Source organism: Leptinotarsa decemlineata, unplaced genomic scaffold (genome assembly GCF_025532065.1).
Source record: "Leptinotarsa decemlineata unplaced genomic scaffold, Ldec_3_MD MMD2_tig00026282_RagTag_RagTag, whole genome shotgun sequence".
NCBI classification, from domain to species: domain Eukaryota; kingdom Metazoa; phylum Arthropoda; class Insecta; order Coleoptera; family Chrysomelidae; genus Leptinotarsa; species Leptinotarsa decemlineata.
Window position 1 is genome coordinate 755,270 of NW_027412668.1, and position 21,766 is coordinate 777,035.

A 21,766-nucleotide genomic window follows, 5' to 3' on the forward strand; every position below is an offset into this window, starting at 1 on the left:
TTTTGCGGCAAGGTGACTTACTAGCATGTTACAATGACACGTTCACTTTTTCTTGATATAGCCTCAGCAGCATCTATGAAAGATAAGAACTCTTCTATACTGTTGGGGCACAAAGCGTTAGATGCCCAGTTGTTAATTTCTATGATGTCGACATTGAACGGATTTGTCTGAAAAATAAATGAGAAATGAATAGTTTGGAAACGAAAAATAGATATCTGGAAGAGGGAACCGAAGTCGAAAAACCAAGCAGCAGTGTAACTTTTTTCATCATCAACTGTAATTTACTGCCAAAAAACTCACCATGTTTGAATGTACCTGCACCGTGATTACTTTATAGTATTCCAGTCCTTTGGTTTTCACATGTTGTACTGTAATAATATCCAGTGGATTCAGCTCCTCATTTTTATTGGGATAAAACTTACATACCGTCTGCAAAATCATAAATCGAATTCTATACTATTATAACATACATTTTCAGATTATAATTTGAATGCACCCTTAAAATCGTTGAACTTTGATTTCATTGATTATTGAAACGCCCAGCAAAAAAGCCGTTGATATTGTTTGTTAACGAATATTCCCAATATTGTAATTTTCCTGTACCTGGTCCTTGAAATCGAGAGAATTGAGAGATATAATAGTGCCACACGATCTCTCGACTACTAGCCTCCAAAAATCTCCAAGCGTATTCGGCATAGGCTGTTGGGTGGATATATATCGTCCTGGGTTTCTGAAACCGTCAACTAAGACGGCGTTGATATAACTCGATGACGCGTCGTCGACTGGATAACACGTTAGAAAAACACGGTAGTGCCCTGGAAGAAAAATAGCATTATGGGAAATGAAAAACGGGCTATGGGGACTTCAAGTAATTCAATCCGAATCAAAATGTAGGATCTGGCAGATACCTGCCAAGGAGGTTATGCTACTACTTACTTGGAATGATATTTTCGAATCTATTCTTCTCTGGATAAATAGGAAATGTTTGCTCGTGTTCCAACATGGTTTCCATGGCGAAATCCTGCCACTGCGTTTCTATGATGTACTTCATCTGGGTTTCAATGCCACCACTTTTCAAAATCTCGTCGACAGTGTTCGGCATGTCTTCGTTACAAGGTACAGCCGTGTGCATGGCGAATAGACATTCTACAACAACGAGATGCGCCAGCTTGTATTGCTCGACGTTGTCGACCAAATTAGCTCGCTGGTTCCTTATATTTTCCAGGTGAGCTAGGAAGTCTATGCAACCTTCTCCTGCTGCCATCCGCAGGCATATATCGCTCAATATTATTGTACCAGTACGTCCGACTCCAGCACTGTAAAGGAAAAAATTAACTAGTAGCAGGTGGCATTGTGATTGTTTCTAGACCTTTTCTAGCTTTTGATTGTTTGAACCACACAGTTCTTCTACAAAAGCTGGAATCATACGGCATACTTCGTTGAAATGGCATGAATTTTATATATCAGGTAGAAAACAAATAGTGTTAATTAACAAAGAAGGAATCAAAGCTGAATCAGACATGAAATTAATTGATACTGGGGTACCAAAAGGTAGTATAATTGGCCCAATGATGTTTATCATTTGTGGGGAAAATAGGAAAATAACAAATCATGCGGATGACACAAACTTGCTGATCAATGCAGTAGACTATCCCGGTCTGATATCCATAACTGAAGAAAGCCTCTGTAAGGCAGATAAGTGGTTCAGGAAACAAACTTATATTGAATGACAATAAGACCAAAACTGTAATGTTTAAAACAACCCATGCAGGACTTGACTTACCTCAAGAAGTTCGGCTGATGAATATTTCACTTAAAATAGAAAATGAGTGCAAATTCTTAGGACTGCACATAGCAGCACACTGAATTTCAACAGTCATATTCAAAATGTTTGTCAAAAGTTAAACTAAGTGTTGTATTGAATGCGAGTTATTGATCAGTATGTTGACACAGATGTAATCCGAATGGTCTATCATTCAAATTTTGAATCTGTTTGTAGGTATGGGATTATTTTTTAAGGAGGTAGCAAATTTTTATTGTACAAAAAAGAGCCTTAAGAACTATGCTTAAACTAAACTCAAGAGAATCATGTAGAGGCAAATCCAGTAGTATTAAAATACTCACACTTATAGGAGTCTATGTACCGGAACTCTTATTATTCCTTTTTAGGAACATCAAATGTATATAACACTAAAATTTTGATTATGTATACCCAACTGTTAAAAAAAGAAGCTCTTTCTGTCAAAGCATGAAAATGTTCAATAAACTCCACACCAGCATCAAACAAATGAATAAACTTGGAGAATTGAAAAAGGGAATTCATAAGATTCTACTGAATATAGAACCGTATACTATAGCTGAATACCTCAGCCATACTGTCTCACATAATCCATCTTAATGGATAATCTACATTACCGTACGCCTCGCCCAAGGCCAAACAATTGTTATGACGTCAAACACATACCCCCAATGTCTCAAAGAAATTATTCCTATGAATACATTTTCAGCTATGCACCGGACATATCGTTCAAGGTCAAAACTGTGCACCAGACATGTCGTTCAAGGTCACCCCAATTACACTACATGTCATCAATGACGTCAAAATGGTGGAGGGAGGCTTAGAACCGGCTCAAATCTCTTACTAACAGTTAAGTCGCGTATCGTTTCAGATGGTGACAGCTAAGTAAGTGCCGTATATCGTTACACAGGACATGCTAGAGTTATCGAAGTTAAAAAAATCTGTTGAAATCTGTTTTTCCGTTAATCAACTCTTGAAGTGCGAAGAATAATTCTCATATTTACTAGAAAAACAGTCGAATTTTCTCAACCACATTGCAGAGCTAATCAGTACCTTCATTCCTTCGTAGCATTTAACTTTTACGATAAGTTGATTGTGGAAAATTTTTGAAGATGAGGTTATAGTAACAAATAGCTTCATCTAGGTTTAGATCATTCATTTCACTGCACAATACAACGTAAGTGATTTAAAAAAACTGTGATAGTACATTTTTGACTCACCTACAATGTACAACAATAGGCGACTGAGGATTATACGGAATTTTGAGAACTCTTCGTAGAAAAGGTACCAAACTCTGAGAATACAGAGGAACTCCGTGGTCTGGCCATGTGGTGTAATGTAGTTGCTCAATCTGTATCGAAAATGATTGTGTCAGTATTATTTCTTCCACAAGTTCCACGGATATCATCTATTATGGATGACAATGGTTTATCGAAATGAAACGTACCTTCCTTTCTTCATTATTACAGTGAATACTGAATATTCTGATATCGAAGTTTGCGAAGGTGTCTGTTGAAACGTGTTGAACTCTGATGATACCGAATTTCAAATCTTCGTTTATATCGGGCCAGTATTTTTCCACTTTTTTCTGAAAGTCAATGAAATATGAAATTAGCATTTAGTAATCCAAAAATAAAGTACTGTATGAAATCATGATTTTGAGCTATGGGTAGGCACTGTCAGACCATTTAGGTTCAAGAATCACCTTTCCATTTTCGTAAACATTCGCCAACATTACGATATTCTTAACTTTCTCTTGCCAAATCATCCTCCAAAAGTCTGCCAATGTATTGTTCTTCGGTCCTTGGGTAGCGATGTAACATCTGGGTTTTTTGTAGCCCTGAAATCATATTTGGAAAAATTCAACAGTAAAGCTAGTAAACAATAAAATTTATAAAACAATCATAGATATAAAATATTGCCATTTAATTATGAAACATAACTGAATCACTCTTTGGAACACTGATTCGTTTATAAGGACAATTTTCCATTCTACTTGTAAATTTTTAGTAGGGAAAGGAAGTTTATTCTCTATAGCGATATATCTAGTATTATGGCGGATTGGGTAATGTCTAGTATTGTGACACACTATATAAATATATAGCTGACCCCTTATTAAGACTGTATAAACGTGTTGCTATTGATTTAAAAGTGAAATACTATAAATTAAAACGATTTTTCATAAATATTGTGATAAACTATAATTATTCATTTCCTACCAAAATGTAAGTATTAAGGGTATTTCAAGGTTAGATTGGGTAGAAAGGTTAGGTAAGGTTCGGTCTGGTTAGGTTAGTTTTAGTTGTCAGTTAGTTAGTTAGTTAGTTGGGTAGAAAGGTTAGGTTAGGTTAAGTTAGGTTAGTTATACTATTTATGCTTCATACTATTATGCTTCAACGAGGAATCATATAGCAGAATTTCTGAACAACACATATAGTTTCCTTATTCGTAAACATTTCCCAATGAAAAAAACAAAAGTCAAAATTCAGCGAAAGAGACCTGTAATTTTTTTTTATGACGAATTACGTTCAATGAGAGATACTTTACAAGCACTGCGCACTTAAGTACCTCTTCAAAACATCCCAGCGATACGGAACATTTTAAAAAGATCAAACATGAATATGAAATTGCAGTTTACAAGGCAAAAAAATAATCGTATGATGAATTTATACAAAATTCAACCAACAAACATAAAGATACTTGGAACTTATTGAACTACGGAAGAAACTCTACTAGTGAGCACAAAACAATTTCCAACAACATCAGTGCCAATAAATTTAACACATTTTTCTCGAATATTGCCGAGAATATCATTAAATCTCTACCTACCTGCAACATCTCCGCTCTCGATTATATTTCTAGCCACAACCAGTTAATTCATTTATTCTACAACCAGTTGATCATGAAGAAGTGACACTTGCGATTCGAAAACATCTTTTACAAAATTCTGCCTTTGCCTTGTATATTTATTTTAAACACTTTGTTAGAGATCCATGAAAAGAAAAGTATATTCTCCACCCAATCAGACTATCATAATTATCCCACTAGAAATGCAGATAAACTGAGACAACCGCTGAATAAACTAGAAATGTCTACAGGAAATTCACTGGACCTCAAGTTGTACAAACATTTACCAGTTGACCTCACTCAGCTCAGTACTCCATCATTTAAGAGGAGAGTTAAAACATTCCTTTTAAAAACTGTTTTTACTCAACACAGGATTATATGAATAGTAGGTACTTAGAGTTAAATATTTTTCTATATATATGTTGCTATGTGATGTTCTGTAGAAAGGTAACCTAACCAACTTAACCTAACTTAACCTAACCTAACAGCGAATATTATGCGAACTTATTGAAGTTCACAACAAAACACGCGACTCGGACTAGTTTTTTCTGTTTGGTGGAATTCGAATTTGTTTTCGAAACCAAAAACGAATTTTTTCGTTTCTGTTTTTGAAAACTAAACTAGCCGCAAGCGAGTCCCGGAAACTCGTCTTTATGGAGATAAAAGTAATCCATTCTGAGGAACGAAGTGAAACATTTTGAAATTTGGATGTTTCGCTGATGATGTGCTTGTTTTGATCTATATTAGATACTCACGTCAACATAACTGGCATTTATATAGTCGGAAAATTCATCTCCACGTATCTTTCTTAGTTTCACTCTAGTATCATCGTCTGGAAAATATGGGAGTGAAATATGACATCTTAAACCCAACTTCAAAAACTTTATGGAATGTACTTACATGCAATTAGATTTTTGTATCGATTTTTTGTCTTGTTTTCTGGCATGGAACCGTATTCGCAGGGCTTCACCAAACCCCTGGGAAAAAGCTGTAAAAGAGCAAAATAAGCACATTGAGTTTATGTGAAAACTGTTCGTTTTTATTTTGGAACATGAAAAAACTGTAGTGAGATTTGACTGTTCCACAAGGATCTATACTGGGACCACTGAGATTCTTAATGTATATCAATATATGCATGACAATTGCTCAGTTTTATATGCAGATGAGGCGTCAGCGGCTATTCATAGTAATAAGTAAGCAGAACTGAACGATAAAATAGTTATAGGTACTGTGTACTTTTCAATTAAAGATCTATTCTAAATCTGATTTCGAATCATATTAGAGTAGATCATCAAAGTCGATTCTGTTACACCAGCCAATGAGAGCGCAGCAATTTGTCAATTGATCAGTTTGTTCGGTTGGTTACGCTATCGGTGATAACGCAAAGTTGAGCTCGCTTGGAATGATAACAATAATAAATGAGTATACAGGGTGTTTATGGAAAAGACATGAAATACAGAGTGTGTGCAGCGTAGTCAAGACACGGCCGAGACACGCCTGTAATGTTCAATTTGTAGTTCATTCTGCAGCACTATTTTCACGGGACGATTTTTTTTCTCATGCAATCCACCCAGTCTAATTGGTTTCAAATTCTGTTGTTGGAAGTTTGGATCAACTGTCTTCAGTATTTCACATACATCGGAAACATCTTTATCTAAACGAGTTTGAGGGTGATCTGATTGATTTTGTTCTGGTAAACCAAATATTATTAAATTCATCTTCAATCCGAACGAAACACGATTCAAATTTAATAAATTCAATGAATACGTACTGAGGAAGCTATTATGTTGCGAAACACGTATTACGGTTTTGTAAACACAATGAAGTGGTACTTTAATTGATAATTATTTCTATTCGAAGGTTTTCGTGGGGTGATTGTGATGCCGAAAGCTAGTCATTACAGAATTCTGTCAAATTTTTAGCAGTCTACTGACAGTTTAACAAAACAACTACGCCCATAGGCATCAACTTAGAATATGCACCAAAAATCGAAAATACTGGCAGATCTGGCCGCCTAGGTGGCCAGATCTGAATGCGTTAGACATTTTCATGAGGTTATATCGGAATGAACGTTTTTGTAATAAAATACACAAATACCAGGAGTCGTCCTCAAATCGAGATGAGTGGACTAGTCTTTCAAAATGTATTCTAGTGAGGATCTTCTCACAGCAAATAAATACTTACATCATGCTGTCTTTTCAGTTCTCCGCTCTGTATTGCTTCCCTTACGTATTTTTCTAAGTCATTTATCCTTACTGGCAACGAGTGAGTTGTATTGAGAGGAGGTAGAAGTTGCTGAAAAAAAAATTGATTGAAACTATCATGTATTTGTTAGGAATTGATATGAAGTGGTATTTTGATTTAGTTACCGTTATTTGTTCAGTAGTCATTTCATTATCCTGATAAAAAAAACACAACTTTGTAATGAATTTAATATAAATATGTTGGAGGACAACTAATAAGTTATTTGCTTGTTGCGTCTTTGATAATATCTACCGCAGTTGTAGACCAAACGCTAGGCATTAAAACTTGCAGATAACGGTTGAAAAACCCAAAAGATAGCTTTATCACTCATTATAAGTTCATCATTATCAGTCGAGGCGATGTTAAATGACTTTATGAAATTGTATCCACTGGTAAACCACGAAATAATATGACCTTTATCCGTATTTTCAGTTATCTGATAAATATCATAGGAAGTGAACTGGGCCATCTGCAGAATTCAACTCTCAAATAGTAGAAGAGTAGCTGATGAGTCAAAACAGAAGATCTACTGCAAAAACAGTAGGCCGGACAACATTGGACGCCGCGGCGTTCCTCTCTTGCGATTTCTTCTTCAACTGTAGTGAATTGATTCGCAATATTCCACACAAAAGTGTAAATAGAATGATTTTTGACTTTGTTCTGCAACAGATTTACTATCTATTCGAATCTATCTTACCGGCAATGATTTCTTCGGCTTCACAGCAATCATATTCCCACCTGGATTCGTAAGTTTTGAGAGAGGTACATTTTCATTCCTGATGTTTTCTGAAACGATTACCTCTATCATCAAGTATTCAATCAGATAATAACTTTATTCAATTCAAAATTCAATCCAATTCAATTAAAATTCAATCAAAATTCATTTCCAGTTTGATCCAAAATTTAATCCAAATTTGATAAAACATTTTCCCCTAGCCAGACACATGAGATTCAATTTCAACATATTTTTATAAACCGTTCATAAAAAATTGTTTTAAAAATTATATCTTTAATTTTCTACGTACCTATTTACATAGGGTGTAACTAAATAAGGGTAAAACATTCAAGGAGGTGATTTCTCATCAAAAAAAAAACATACAAAGGGGGTAATTGTTCCTAAAATAATTTTTTCTGCGAACTGGTTTATTTTGGGCAAAAAACCCAAGAGACATTTTTTGTTTAGAATGAAACAGGCTATCGGAAATAAATTTTTAAATGGTAAACAAATAATAAGACAAAAAGTTACATTGGAAATAAATTTTAGGGATTGCGTTTTCCACCCCTTATAACCATGGGGTAAACCAAATAAATTACTGGCTAAGTGTCTTTTTGGTAGTACAAAACGTCAGGTTAATTTCAATATTGTAACTTTTTCAGTGCTTGTGAAAAAAATTGTTATACAAATTTTATGTACCCCCTTTAAGAGGCTGTATCTTAACAACGGATGCTCCAATGAAGTTCCTTCATATGAAAGATCCTATCTTTTTATCGATGAGAAATCACCTCCTTAAATGTTTTACACTTATCCAGTTACACCCTGTATATGAACACTTTAAAAAGAGTTTCAAATGAAAATTCTTGAGATAATATAAAGATTAATCCCAAAAAAGTTTATCTGTAATGCAATCTTATATGGGAAGAATTGTTTTTGCAGCTCTTCCTCAATTAATTTTTGTTGAATATTTGTGGAACCTAAAATGAGTTTAAAAGTGAAATATTTTCCTAGCTGTAGCAACTGCTGCTACTACAGCTAGAAAAAAATGCAACCCTATTACAAAGATGTTATTTGGCTTATTGGGCTTAAAAACCTGAAACTGTCAAATCCTCTACCATGTAGTCTATGTCAAAAAGTAGCATTTTAGGGAAGGAAAATATAAACATTGTCACTTTTTCATCGGCCAATTAATCGTTCAAATGAAAAATATATCTTGTACACTCCTCCTTGTTGAGAATACTCGAAAAAAATTTCAACAAAAACTATATTCGATAGTTCCTTCTGTTATTCTGCAGAGCTAATATAAACAGAAATGAATAAAAATAAAGTTGGTACTCACCTGGAATTAGCAAATCTGTTCTCTTTGGTTTTTTATTTTTATTGTACCTAAAAAAAGGATTTCTTAGTGCAACAGGAAAATTAAGTCATCATCACTAGAAGTGGGAACCAGGGAAAAAGATAAAAATGAAAATACAAACAGTAAAGATCGAAAAGCAAAAAAGCCAAAGCAGTATTGACACTTTTGTGACCCAATCCTGGAAGATTCTGCCAGAAGTCCATATATCTTCTTGCCATCCAGGTGATCAATCTTTGTAAAGCAAAGCCTGGTTTAATTGTTTTCCAGGCCATTATGGTCAGTATCCAGAGCAGACACAATCTGTTAACTGTTCCTATCGAGGAGAATCAGTTTTGGCAATTTGATACCAATTTAGACGTTACTTGGTAGGAGCCAAAAGCTTCCAACGCCGCTTGACTATCCGAGAATATTTTTATTGACTTGTGTATGATATTGGATTTATCCAATCTCTCCTCACACAATTCAATAGCGTGAATTTCCGGTTGAAATACAGTCGCATAAATTCCTAAGCAGGTTGATATCTCTGCCCTGGGTCTACGACTAAAAACACCTGCACCAGAACTTTTAATATTTCCTTCTCCCGGAGGATCCAGTCCTGTCTATGCGGGAACAGTACTTTATAAGGCAGTTCGTAGTTGACTGTTGTCATAGAGGATCCACTTTTCATCACACGAGAAAATCCGATCCAGAATAGGATCGTTTTGGTTGCGCTAAAGCGAAGAAGAGTATACCTCGAATCATCACTTTTCGAGCTTCCTGACCTCTCCAATACGTTTAAAATCATAAAAAACCGAATGGGAGCTGACGCTCAGTTCCTTCGTCACCCCACGCACTGTTTGTGATTGATCAATCTCCACCAGGTTCCTCAAATTCTCGTTCTGGATTACTGTAGGTCGACCACTTCGGGTGATATGATTATAGAGTCGATGAATTTATTGGGTTAGGTTAGGTCCAAAGTGAGTGGGTCTATTCGACCGCAATCCGCAAGGGTTTATTGTGGCTCACTCCTATTCACATTCGACCAAATAAACCCTGCTTCTTAACGAAGCCGATTAGTTTGTATGGTGAGTGGTTTTACAGGTCATATTGTGAGACAGGCACAAAGTATATGCTCTGCTGTTTCATCGTTATTGAGGTAGTCGGATAGTCATGGTGCAAGATTCCTGTGATACCTGTGACAACCTTCCCATATGAGGGTTTTTGCACGTGCAGGGGTTTTTTGCCTCTCGTTTTGGTGAATCATCACTTGATCGCAAACGTTTGCTAACCTGATCATGGGGGGTTCGTTCCTCCACCTGAGACATATTCTACGTACGTCGCTCAAGAATTTGGTACAAGGTGGTTTTATAAGGTACCCCGCTCTTGAGGAGGCGACTCAGTCGTTTCCTGTCTGCACCATCAAAGCTTTTTTTTACGTTCCATTATCGGATCAGGAGTTGGGGAGTTGAGTTGGAGTCGTAAGCTCGACATCCATCTCCTCTATAGACTCAGCGTCAGATTGAATTTTTAAGTTTACTCTGTCCATACAGGTCCCACGGGCAGCTAGGGAGAGAAGATCAATCACGGCAGAGCCACGCATTACACTTCTTCGACCAACGTTCCGGTGGAAGAAGTACTCCAAATCATACAGAGAAAGCTATCCGAAGACGGGAACCTAAAAGAGAGAACGAATCTACCTATAGAAGTAATTATGGAATTACTAGGATGCTGTGTACGAAACTGTTATTTCCAACTGATTGACGAATTCTTTACACAAGATGAGGGACTGCCAATGGGATCGCCACTTTCACCTGTTATAGCCAATATATTTATGGAGTGGCCATTGAAGAAGACCATAAGAAGCCCCGAGTCTGTTTGAGATACGTAGACGATACCTTTATGATATGGAACCATGGGAATGCAGAACTAGACACTTCCCTGAAGCACATCAACAACGTAAGTCCTTCCATCACTTTCACAATGGAGAAGGAAGTCTACAACGAATAGCCTTTCTTAGACGTACTGGTAAAGAGGACAGACACTAAATGGAAAACATCTGTATATCGAAAACCCACTCACACAGAACAGTATCTGAACCAGAAATCCAACCACCATCAATCGACTAAGAGAGAAATCATCAAGACTCTATTTGACCATGCTTTCGGCTCTGTAATACGAAGGAAGGTCTCGAAAAGAAACTAGACATCATCAAAAATGATCTTCAACGAAATGGCTACTCCAAAGCGATGGTAGAAAAGACTTTGGCTGAAAGACAGCTGGAGCCTCGCAAGGAAGAGATGCCGTCACAACCAGTGCTTGCACTTCCCTACATCAGAGGATCTTCGGAGAGGATAAGAAGAGTCAGTTGCAAGTACAGCATCAGAACCTGCTTCAGATCTGGTAACTAGGCCACCAAACGCGAACTGCGATTTCAAGAATTGCATTTACCGGATACCCCGTGAGTGCGGAAAATCCTATATTGGTGAAACTAAGAGGCCATTGAATGTTCGCATTGCCGAGCACAAGAAACACACACAGCGAGGAGAAACCAGCAAATCAGGAATAGCAGACCATGTTTGGACCCATCAACACAACATCGAGTGGTCCCAAGCTGAGATCATACACAGAGAGGAACATTGGTTTAGGAGAAAATTCAAGAAAGCCGACATTCAAATCTGAAATTGCCGGTTTTGAAGCGAAATGAGAGTATTCAAAACTTACCAGTAGCCTATCAAAACTATTGGTACCAGCAACAATATCAAGGCCCACAATCCTCCATTGCCTCCATTGGTCTCTGGAGATTCGCTCGTATTTTCGTCTGTTTCCGTTACTGCTTCCTGGGTTTTGATGAATATCTGGGATCGACTCAGTCTCATCAGATCGAAGCACTCGTTGCTCAGAAAGAATGTTACGCTGTAGTTTGTACCGGGTTCCAAAGGCTGGTTATTTCGAGAAAGTTCCGATTCCGACTGATTCTGCGAACCTATCATGATGACGAGCGACGAATTCCTTCTTTCACCATCGTAGGCAAGCCAAGAGGCTTTTAAGGAAACTTCGGGATTCGTCTTTTCGAAAATATTTTTCTCGAAAAGCGGTAACTCATCGGTTTCTGTTGCTTTGGACACCACAACGTATAGTTTCTTCTCATAGATTGTTTCCCCATTTCCGATATTGGGAACGTGGATTGTGACGGAGGTGTTGGTACTTTCATAGGTTAGGTTTTTTGTTGGGATGTCTGGAGGTATATCTGGGGGAGTAGTTGCAATGGAACCATTCCAATTACTTTTTTTGTAAATATTATGAACTCTTATTGAAACTCTGTATTTAGTACATGTTGATAGATGAGCCGCAGAGACCTGGAAATAATAGAAAATTTATTTCATTTCAACAACTTGGGCACTGAGAAATTGCACAATTTTCAGATAATTAGCTGATGATGAACCTGTATAGCTTCGAAACATGTACTGATTGATGATTTTACCGTTCTAACATCTAAGGGTGATAATAAATTGTGGAGGTGACTTTGACTGTTTATGCTTCGCAAATCTACCACACTCCACTTCGAGATATAATGGACTCCTACCACAGGTTTTATTTGAACATTGAAAAACGTTTCAACTGCAAATGAGGGAGTCATTTTCAGTGGCGTGGTCGAGGTACTCTTCTAAAAACTTTTCAGTTCACGTCAAAAAGAGTACTTCCACTACGCCACTGAAGATGACATCTACACCAGATATATCAAATAACTTGTGTAATGTAATGAATCGATGGATTTTTTTTCATTTCAGAACATGAAAGCTTGTTTTCAAAAACGTTTTTTTCACTATTAACTTGTTATTTATTTTTTGAGTTATCACTGTACATATTCCCTAATCTGTTCATTTCATTCAATGCATGATTATCATCTCATTATCTGTCATTTTGAATCATTTTTCATCTGAAACTCTTCATTTGCTATCCATATCATGGAGGTGCATAGTCCATCGTCTTTAGAAGTCCACCATATTGGATTTATAGTGACGTCATTTCATTTTGGGCAAACCTTTCAATTTGATACCTTCATTGCAAGAGTGTATAATAATAAAAGTACGTTTATTTGCAGCTTCAGAACAAAATAACAACATATCTTTCGCTAATAATCATAAGAGAAACTACAAATGAGACTGAAAACAATATACACCTGGAAGGTGTTGATCTCAGTTCCAGCCTCAAGAAATAACCAGTCCGCCATCTTGTGCAGTACGCCATATTAGATGTATAATGACGACACTTGCCATAAATTATCATTGAAACTGAACGTGAATGCAAAATTATAGACATACACACATACATATACACATTTATACATACATACAGACGTGGTAAGTTGAAGAAAAGTTAAATTTTCATGGTTTCGATGTAGAAATTGTTACTTTACACGATGGAGGTACGTTATATTTGTGGAAAAACTATGAAAACTGTTTTTTTGCGACAATAGTTCTTTTTATTCATTATAAATACAGTTTAAAAACCTAGAAAACACGCTTTTAAAGAACATCGAACTAAAAAGTTAAAAATATTTTTTATAAATAAGCTTTGAATTATAACGAATTTAAAATACTAGTATTATTATGAAAAAAGCGAAGGGCGTTTGATATACAAAAAATATGGCACAGAGCGCCCACGTTTTTTTCACAATAATACTAAATAATACACAATAATAATTTTTTAGTTCGATGTTCTTTAAAAGCGTGTTTTTTAGTTTTTTTAAACTATGTTTATTTTCGACTTTTTACTTCGATGTTCTTTAAAAGCGTGTTTTTTAGTTTTTTAAACTATATTTATTTTTCATTTTTTAGTTTCGTATGCTATAAAAGCGTGTTTTTTAGTCTTTCATACATACAAACAGGTGAAGCTAATATAATGCGTTTAATGTATTAAAAATGATTGGTAAGTACCGAGTGTTGGAAGTAGGAATTAATTGTACCAATGAAGGATATACTGAATTTCCTTACTTGCATTTCATTGAATCTTTACCACTCACCGTCGTTGAATATGTGATACTATAATTGGCTTCTGTGACCCGAAATAATTCCAATTCTGGATGTTGAATACCGTTTTGTTCATTTCTCAAAGTTATTTCGAAACTCCTCAAAGGTCCATTGGTAACATTAGGATGATACCAAGATATATTCATATCATTGGTTTTGTTCGAGAAAAACACAGTAACGCCGTAAGTCGGTTGGGATTCTGCAAAAAATGTATCCTACTTTCATATCTGATTCAAACAAATGCGATTACTATAATAACAATTTAAAAGCAAAGGTATAGAATCATAGAGCTGTTGATTTGGTACAATCTAACGATATACATACATATGATGGAATCGGCCGATACTTGATGAAAATCCATAACTAAAGTATTCCAAAAACACGTCAACTGAGTTGAAAGACACGCCAGATGAAGCCATTGTATGGCGAAACACGTGTTGCGTTTTTGTAAAACAATTTAGTGAAAATCTCACAATAAAGTGTTTTTGGAATACGTTACAATCTAACGATATCGTAATTTGAATGGAAAAAGGGTTTGTTTTCCTCATCTTCATGCAAAAAATGTTGGAAACTTCAAGAGGAAAAAGGAAAGCAATTGAGTTCAAAATGAATTCTTCACAATCGCTTCGTGTTTCAACCTCGACGCAAAGATTTTAAATGTAAATGGAATGAAAGACTGTCGATTGTCCCACCCTTTTTAAGTATAAGAAAAATGTCTCACTTTCTGGTCCCAAATAAACGTTCACTTCCTCAGAAATGTTATTGAAGTTTTCCGGAATTTCGTTTCGTGCTAAAACCTAAAAAAAACGGGATAAATTATTTATGTTCATTATCATTCCATTTCAAATGACTAGTTGATTTTGGAAATATGAAAACAGCAGGTGATAATATTGACGTTGACACTGAAACAGGATTTTGAACACAGTCACTACATGCAAACTACTGAGCCGTAAATACAATTGAATTGGATACTTTTTTTTACAATGCACATTTTAGACTATCTGTCAAATTCTCATAAACATTGATACAATTATCGTTATGATTATTTAATGCAGATAAACTTTGTCTTTTACATTAAGTGATTTGGACGAATCGTTCATAAATTATCACGATAAGAAATTAGCCCGTCGCGTCTACTGTAAGACGACGGAAGTAGCAATGAAAAGCCATCGCCGGGAATGCGACCCGTTGACCGACGTCGTTGACGGTTGTGTTAGTTTTGCGAATTTTTTTATAGGTAATATAATTCTATTCTCGAAGCTATTCATTACTCAGTGCAGTTGGCATATTTTTTAGTTACTGCATTTTTATGGTAAAAATATAAATTACATGTTACGCTCTTATGTTACCGTACAGCCGAAGCTACTGAATCTTGAAATATGCAGGTAGGTTCTTTGTGTACCGTAAATAAGCATCAAGAAAGGGAATCAGGAATTTCCACGCCAAGGGGAAAAATAGGGGTTCAAAGAATGTATTAAATCTCGTCAGTTTCGAAGTTGGAAACCTGAAGTTTTGGGTTGATAAAAAATATTTGTAATTTTTTTTTAATGGTCTGTCACGAAACTTAATGTAACAAACAACTAGTATCGTTATGATCTGTGAAAATATCGAATCAAATCTTCTTTATGAATTCTGATATCGCTGAAAATTGATGAACTGAATACCTCATTTTGATTTTTTTGGGTAAAGGCTAGATTTTATGAAAAAACGCGCCTGTTTTTCAGGAAAACTGTATGGAAAAGGATAATAAAAAATCAAGAGTAGAAACTTGTGCGAGCTGAGGTCTTACCTTTTAACGTGTGATACACAGTTTCCCTGGTTTCTGAATTAGACTTCGAAACTACATCAAATAATAAAATTTTAAAATGATGAAGAAAACAAAATGAGTTTTATGAGTTGGGAAGAAAAAACGCGATAGTTACATGAGGCTCAGGTCCAGAGGAATTAGTTACCATCATTTCTTACTTAGCAGCATTACTGTTGAGGACAGAAGAGTTTTCTCGTGACATCCATGACTCGTTTTAGTACTGATGATGATATGGCTCGAGCGGGTATTGGATAATGGATGTGTGAGTGGTATTGGATGATGGATGTGAGAGGCAAGGGTTTTGGACTCTGCATAGAGTCAACTCGATAACGTTTTAGTTATTTGGAGTTGTATTGTTGTGAATTATCCCCTAAAAAAAAGATAGCGCGCCCGCCGCTGGTCGCCATAAAACAACTGTGACGTGGCCAGTATCGCAGTACAGCCGGCGTTTCGCGGTTGTTTAATGTTTGCCCCGTTTCGATGGAATTACGGCGAATATTCTACCAACTTCGATGGATTTCTGAGGAATTCTCCACCAGTTTTGGGATAGTTCGTTTGCGGCATATAAACGCTACCTACGAACATATCGATATAGTCAAGTTCAAGTGACAGTGCGGTTCAGAGTGATCTCATGAGGTGTTTTGCTGCTTTAACAATGAAATAAAGTTAAGTTTGATTATTGTTCAATGTAGTCAATTATTGGTAAGCGTAACAGTATCATAATACTCAATTCTAAATATTTTTGGGTGTGTGAATACACTTCATTATATTTTTGAATTGACTGAAATACTTGAACATTCATTATTTTTTGACACGAAGCTTCAATTGGTTATTGTCATTGTTGAAGTAATTGAAGGTGATTTTGGTATAATATCAATCATTGAAAATCTCACATACTCGTATTGTGTAAGTATATTTCCAATGTAGATTTTTTGTGACATTTCCACAGTGATAGTCCTTCCATAATGGGCATGGTTTCAGCGAAACAGATTCTTGGTAGTTGTATTCGTAGCTATAATATGCATATTCAATTAGGTATCGTTTCAGAACTCCGGTAGGGGGGTATGGCTCCTTCCATCGAAGCGATATGGAACTCTCGTCTTTTGAAATCGCCTCCAGTTGGGAGATGCTGTTGGGAACTGAAATCCAAACGAATATTATTCTAAATCTGCAACAAGTGATAAAGACTTCATACTGTAACTTCTGGCGTAAAATCAATCTATTAATATCTGTTAGTAGTACCTATCAATTGAGGTACCTAAGAATACTACCTGTTAGTAGTACCTATCAATTGAGGTAACTAAGAAAAGGAAGTGCGCCGAAGTATTGGTGCGCAGATTGTGTTAACAAAACATTGCGCGACGTTTTAACCGGATGTATTATCATTTCTCAACCCGAGAAAAGCGAAGCTAGGTCTCAAATGTTGTGAAAGAAGACCCCATGCTTTGGCTTAACCTCGTGTTGCCGCAGTAGTGAAGTGATCTCTGCGGCTTCTATATGGGCCTCCTGCTGGACCGGTTCCAACTCGGTGACAGAGTTGTGATCACCTCATTCAAAAACTTAATCAAATTCATCAGCCATCGGGCAGCTGCCCTTAAGAGAAATGCTCTAATTCCTGCTTTTTCATGGTCGCGAACCATACCAAGAAGGGGATCCGAACTCCTGATGACTTCTCAGGCTCGATCCAGTACCATTCTGTCATTCTGCTGCCGGGCGAAGTTCAGCTGTCGAATAGTCGATTTGGGATACAAACTCCTATGAAGATTACTCATTTTTCGGGTCTTACGACGAGTTGGTACATCTCCTATTGAGTCTCCTTCACTTCTCCTCCCAGCAACTTTGTTCTTCTCCAAAATTTCTGATAAAGAGATGTTTAGAAGTTTATTATTATTGTTATTATTACCCGTGGGTTGGGTTGCCTATCGAGCGCGTCTCCAGGTGGTGGATAGCGGAACGGCCAGGGAACTGGAGACCCTGTCCGGGAAGCCAATGTGGTCTTACGGACGGGGTCGCTGGACTCCTGGTCAGTGGCAGAAATAAGTAGGGTGAGGGGAACCAAAACTCTTCAGAAGCCAACAAAAACCAATCCCGAGGCTGGACAGCAGTACTCACCTCAATCTAAGGCAGTGACTGGGGATGAACAGAAATGTCCACCTCAATATACCGCTTGGAATGAGTCTGACATAGCAGATCACCTCGTGATGTAATACAAAGGCTAAGGTGTAAGCGCATTTGCGGCGCCGAGACAAAGAGAAGAAAGAGAGCGAAGGAGACAGGAGTGGCAGCAACTATAAGTGCACCCTCAACCTCCCCCACTCCACCTCCATCAGTAAGGGTACTTTCTGCGGCGGGCGCCAGAGCTTCGCCTTGAATAAAGGGAAGGAACCGGCTGCCCCTACAGGAAAGCTCCCTCCCTTGTGCACCCCCACGGAGGGAACCCCAAGAAGGTAGAAGAAGCCACGCAACGACAGTAATGTCGCTGCACCTTTCAAAGCCTTCACGGAGAGTGTGTTTTCGGCGAGTCTTGGCCTACACCTGAATATAAAGGAGATGTCTGCTGGTGACCTGTCCATCTTCCTGGAAAGGACAGGATGGACGATGGCCTAAAGGACAACTCCTCGGGAGGATGTACAATGGGTCCCGCTCACCTTCCCTTCTCTACAGATACAGATATTGTTATTAATGTCATTGAGAAATAATCAGAAATATTATAGGAATGTAGGCTTTCAAGGCTGGCGTCGATGTTTTGGTTGGTTTCCTGGTTTTGCCTTGCCGTGGTTGAAATACTCTTCTTGACGTATCAACTGAAAGAACTCCAGGAGATTTGGATCACGCCACTAAAAATGACGCCGCAGTTACAGTTGAAACGTTTAAAGATTGGAACCAAAGAAGACCACGGCAGAACCCAGAAATCAACCAAAATATCAGAAATATTGTTGGTGCAGATCTGAAGATATGAAAAAGCAAAGCACTGAATCTGTTCTGAAGTTTTTATTTTGTATTTATGTTTTTCCCTGAAATTCACATACCTGAAGGTTTGGTCTGGAAATCCACTTTTCCAATATCAATCCACGAGGTCCTGTTCCTGGACATGGACATTTCGACGGTGTAATTAGAATATGCTGAAAGTCCATCCAGTGTGATGAAAGGTGAAGTCACGGAAAAAATGTTCAAATTAGATTTTTTTTCAGTACACCACTCGTGACTACACGTTGCATTCTGCTGTATATAAATGTTTCCTCTAAGATCCTCGCAACTGATTTTTGTTAACTCTATCGTGACACTATTGGAAAATTCGTTGTGACTTTCTATGGCAAGTTTCTCATTATCTGTAATGTAATCTGAAAAAACAGTTCAAGTAAGTCCATTTAAGTTTGGATTTGAAAGGTTTCCTATTTCTTCAGACAGAAAAATACTAATTAACCAACAGTGAAACAGTGAAACATCAATTGAAATGAGAAAGTACCAAACCAGAGCTTAGATAATCCAAAAAATCATCACTAGTTTACAGCCAAGTAACGACTGTAATGCCGAAGGCAGTTCTTTGTTAATTTTTGATACAACGTACCAAATTTGCTTTTTCCCTAAATTAAGGAAATGGTTTAAAATCTGGCAACTAAATTGAGTAAATTTTTTAAAATCTGGCAACACAGCGTCTAAAACAAGTGAAAAAGCCGTTCTGCTCCATAATGGTAACAAAAGACCCTCTATTCATGAAGGAAACACACGAAAGTATGTCACTTATTCTAAATGCAATAAGTTATAATACGTATAAGTGGCAAATATGTGGTGACCTAAAAGTTATAGGACTATTACTAGGTCTTCAGGGCGGATATACGAAGTTTTGCTGTTTTCTTTGCCTTTGGAACAGTAGGGCAACACAGAGCCATTATCAAGTAAAAGAATGGCCTCCGAGAGATAAATATATTTCAGGTCAAGCTAACGTGAAGAATTACCTTTTGTTAAACCCTAAAACGTTTTGTTACTTCCATCACACATTAAACTTGGGTTAATGAAAACTTTTGTAAAAACATTAGACAAAGAAGGTGATGCGTTTAAATATCTTAAACGCGTTTTTCCAAAATTAGGTTATGCGAAGCTCGAGGAAGGTATATTTGTTGAACCACAAGTTAGAAAACTACTAAGTGATCAACAGTTTGGTCAAAAATTAAGTAATGTTGAATTAGCTCCGTCGAGTTCTCTCAAAAGGATTGTTTCGGAGTTTTTAGGAAACACGAAAGTAGAATGGGATGTCGCATGTCTCTCAAAATCCATTTCTGGCACTCCCAATTGAATTTTTTCCCAGAAAATTTGGGTGCTGTCAGTGGCGAACAAGGGGAAATTTTCCACCAAGACATAATGACAATGGAGCAACGTTACCAAGGCAGATTGGATGCAGCAATGATGAGAGATGATTGTTGGTTCCTTTTGAGGAAAGTAGATCTAAATATGTTTTCCTGCTCTTACTGTTTTCGAGATTCTTAAGCATAGACTCGATATTGAATGGCCTTTTTTTGTACAATGAATATGGAAAACATTCCTTTGATCTGAACCGATATTGAACAGAAAATAAATTAGTAATTGTCACATTAACTTGAGCAATTGTAACTTTCATCCATTGTTTGACATTTGTGATCCTTATTCTGATTTCACCAAATTACCTAATTCATCCGTCTCCATATTCTTCACAAATTCATCTCCCGCTCCTGCACCGGTAACAGCATAAATAACGATTTGATATTGCGAATATGCCTTAAGATTGTATATAGTAAACGACGTTTTTGCAGTTGATTCATTATATATTTTCAATGCTGGGGGACATGAAGTACCTCTTGATCGCTGAAATATAAAAGTTTGACCAAAATGTACATTATTTTAAAAATGAACATTTTTCAAAAGATACTTGTTTTTTTTGCAAAATAAATGCCTATTCTTCAATGTATAAAAATAATTTTGTTTTCTGGGACATTTTTGAATGGACTTAAGGTGATGCAGTATTTGTTCCATTATTTTCTTACCAGGTAAGTATATTTTATATCATATCGAATAATGTTCCCTCTCTTCATTGTGGGTTCTTTCCAAGACAAAGTGATACGATCCATATAGCTCTGCGCACTGACCAATTCCACTTTAAAAGGAACTGAAAATAAAATTGATTGAGGGCAAAATCTCCAAAATCATAGATATAGATGATCGCTTGAAACAATTTTATAATTCATAATATTTCACATATTAGCGAAGCACTGACACCTATCGAATATAATCCAACGCCCTTCGTTGTATTAGCCAGGGGAGTAGTTGTTTTCTGATATGTGTCAGTCCATAAACCTACTAGCCTGAACAGATTGTTCTTTTAGACGATTTGATTTAAAGCCAGGCTTCATGTATGCCCACCTACTAATATATGTAATTTATTTCCTTATACGAGGATTTGAGCCATTCGGTTGGTTAGAACTACTTCTACGGGCAGATGTGGCGTTGACAGATATGTTGTTTATCGTTTGTTTCAGCTTTGTTCGAGGTATAATTATGGGATATCGTCGACTTCATGTTGACGGTGTACACTAACCTAGCACTGACGAGGGATTAAGTAGCCCGAAACCAGTCTGCAAGTGTGCCCGTTTCAGCGGCGGCCGGCTTCATTTTTTCAGGGCATGCTTTACAACAATATGCAGGAGTTTATTCAGTGAAGAATCCTGCACTGACACCTGTCGGATATAATCCAATGCATTTCGTGGTATCAGCCACAGGGAAGTAGTTGTTTTCTGATATGTGTCAGTCTATTAACCTACTGTGTAGATGAGTAGCAAACTATCCCGAATAAATTGATCCTTCAGATGATTTCATGATCTGTTTTGTTTAAAATGATATTTCATTCCTTTGGAGTATTGAAATCAGTGCCAGGAAACAAAGCATGCGTGATCCAACATAAAACAGCGCTGTTTCAATCCGCCAAGTCCCCATGAGTGATGCTAGACTGACATTGACA

The 21,766-nt window shown here is 36.9% G+C and overlaps 1 protein-coding gene across 1 annotated transcript in view; it reads right to left on the reverse strand.

The window, feature by feature from the left end:
* LOC111502216 (uncharacterized) overlaps positions 1-21,766 on the reverse strand; it is a 48,707-nt gene that overhangs the window by 2,026 nt on the left and 24,915 nt on the right. The window contains exons 15-33 of the mRNA XM_074179578.1: positions 20,796-20,917; positions 20,439-20,616; positions 18,807-19,118; positions 16,675-16,916; positions 14,692-14,767; positions 13,964-14,169; positions 11,662-12,296; positions 8,944-8,990; positions 7,587-7,675; positions 6,830-6,940; positions 5,546-5,633; positions 5,401-5,477; positions 3,504-3,638; positions 3,246-3,386; positions 3,019-3,149; positions 937-1,316; positions 604-815; positions 301-429; positions 22-167 (exon numbers count right to left, since the gene is read on the reverse strand). Coding sequence (XP_074035679.1) covers positions 22-167; positions 301-429; positions 604-815; positions 937-1,316; positions 3,019-3,149; positions 3,246-3,386; positions 3,504-3,638; positions 5,401-5,477; positions 5,546-5,633; positions 6,830-6,940; positions 7,587-7,675; positions 8,944-8,990; positions 11,662-12,296; positions 13,964-14,169; positions 14,692-14,767; positions 16,675-16,916; positions 18,807-19,118; positions 20,439-20,616; positions 20,796-20,917 — 3,457 coding nt within the window. The remainder of the gene's footprint in view (positions 1-21; positions 168-300; positions 430-603; positions 816-936; positions 1,317-3,018; positions 3,150-3,245; positions 3,387-3,503; positions 3,639-5,400; positions 5,478-5,545; positions 5,634-6,829; positions 6,941-7,586; positions 7,676-8,943; positions 8,991-11,661; positions 12,297-13,963; positions 14,170-14,691; positions 14,768-16,674; positions 16,917-18,806; positions 19,119-20,438; positions 20,617-20,795; positions 20,918-21,766) is intronic.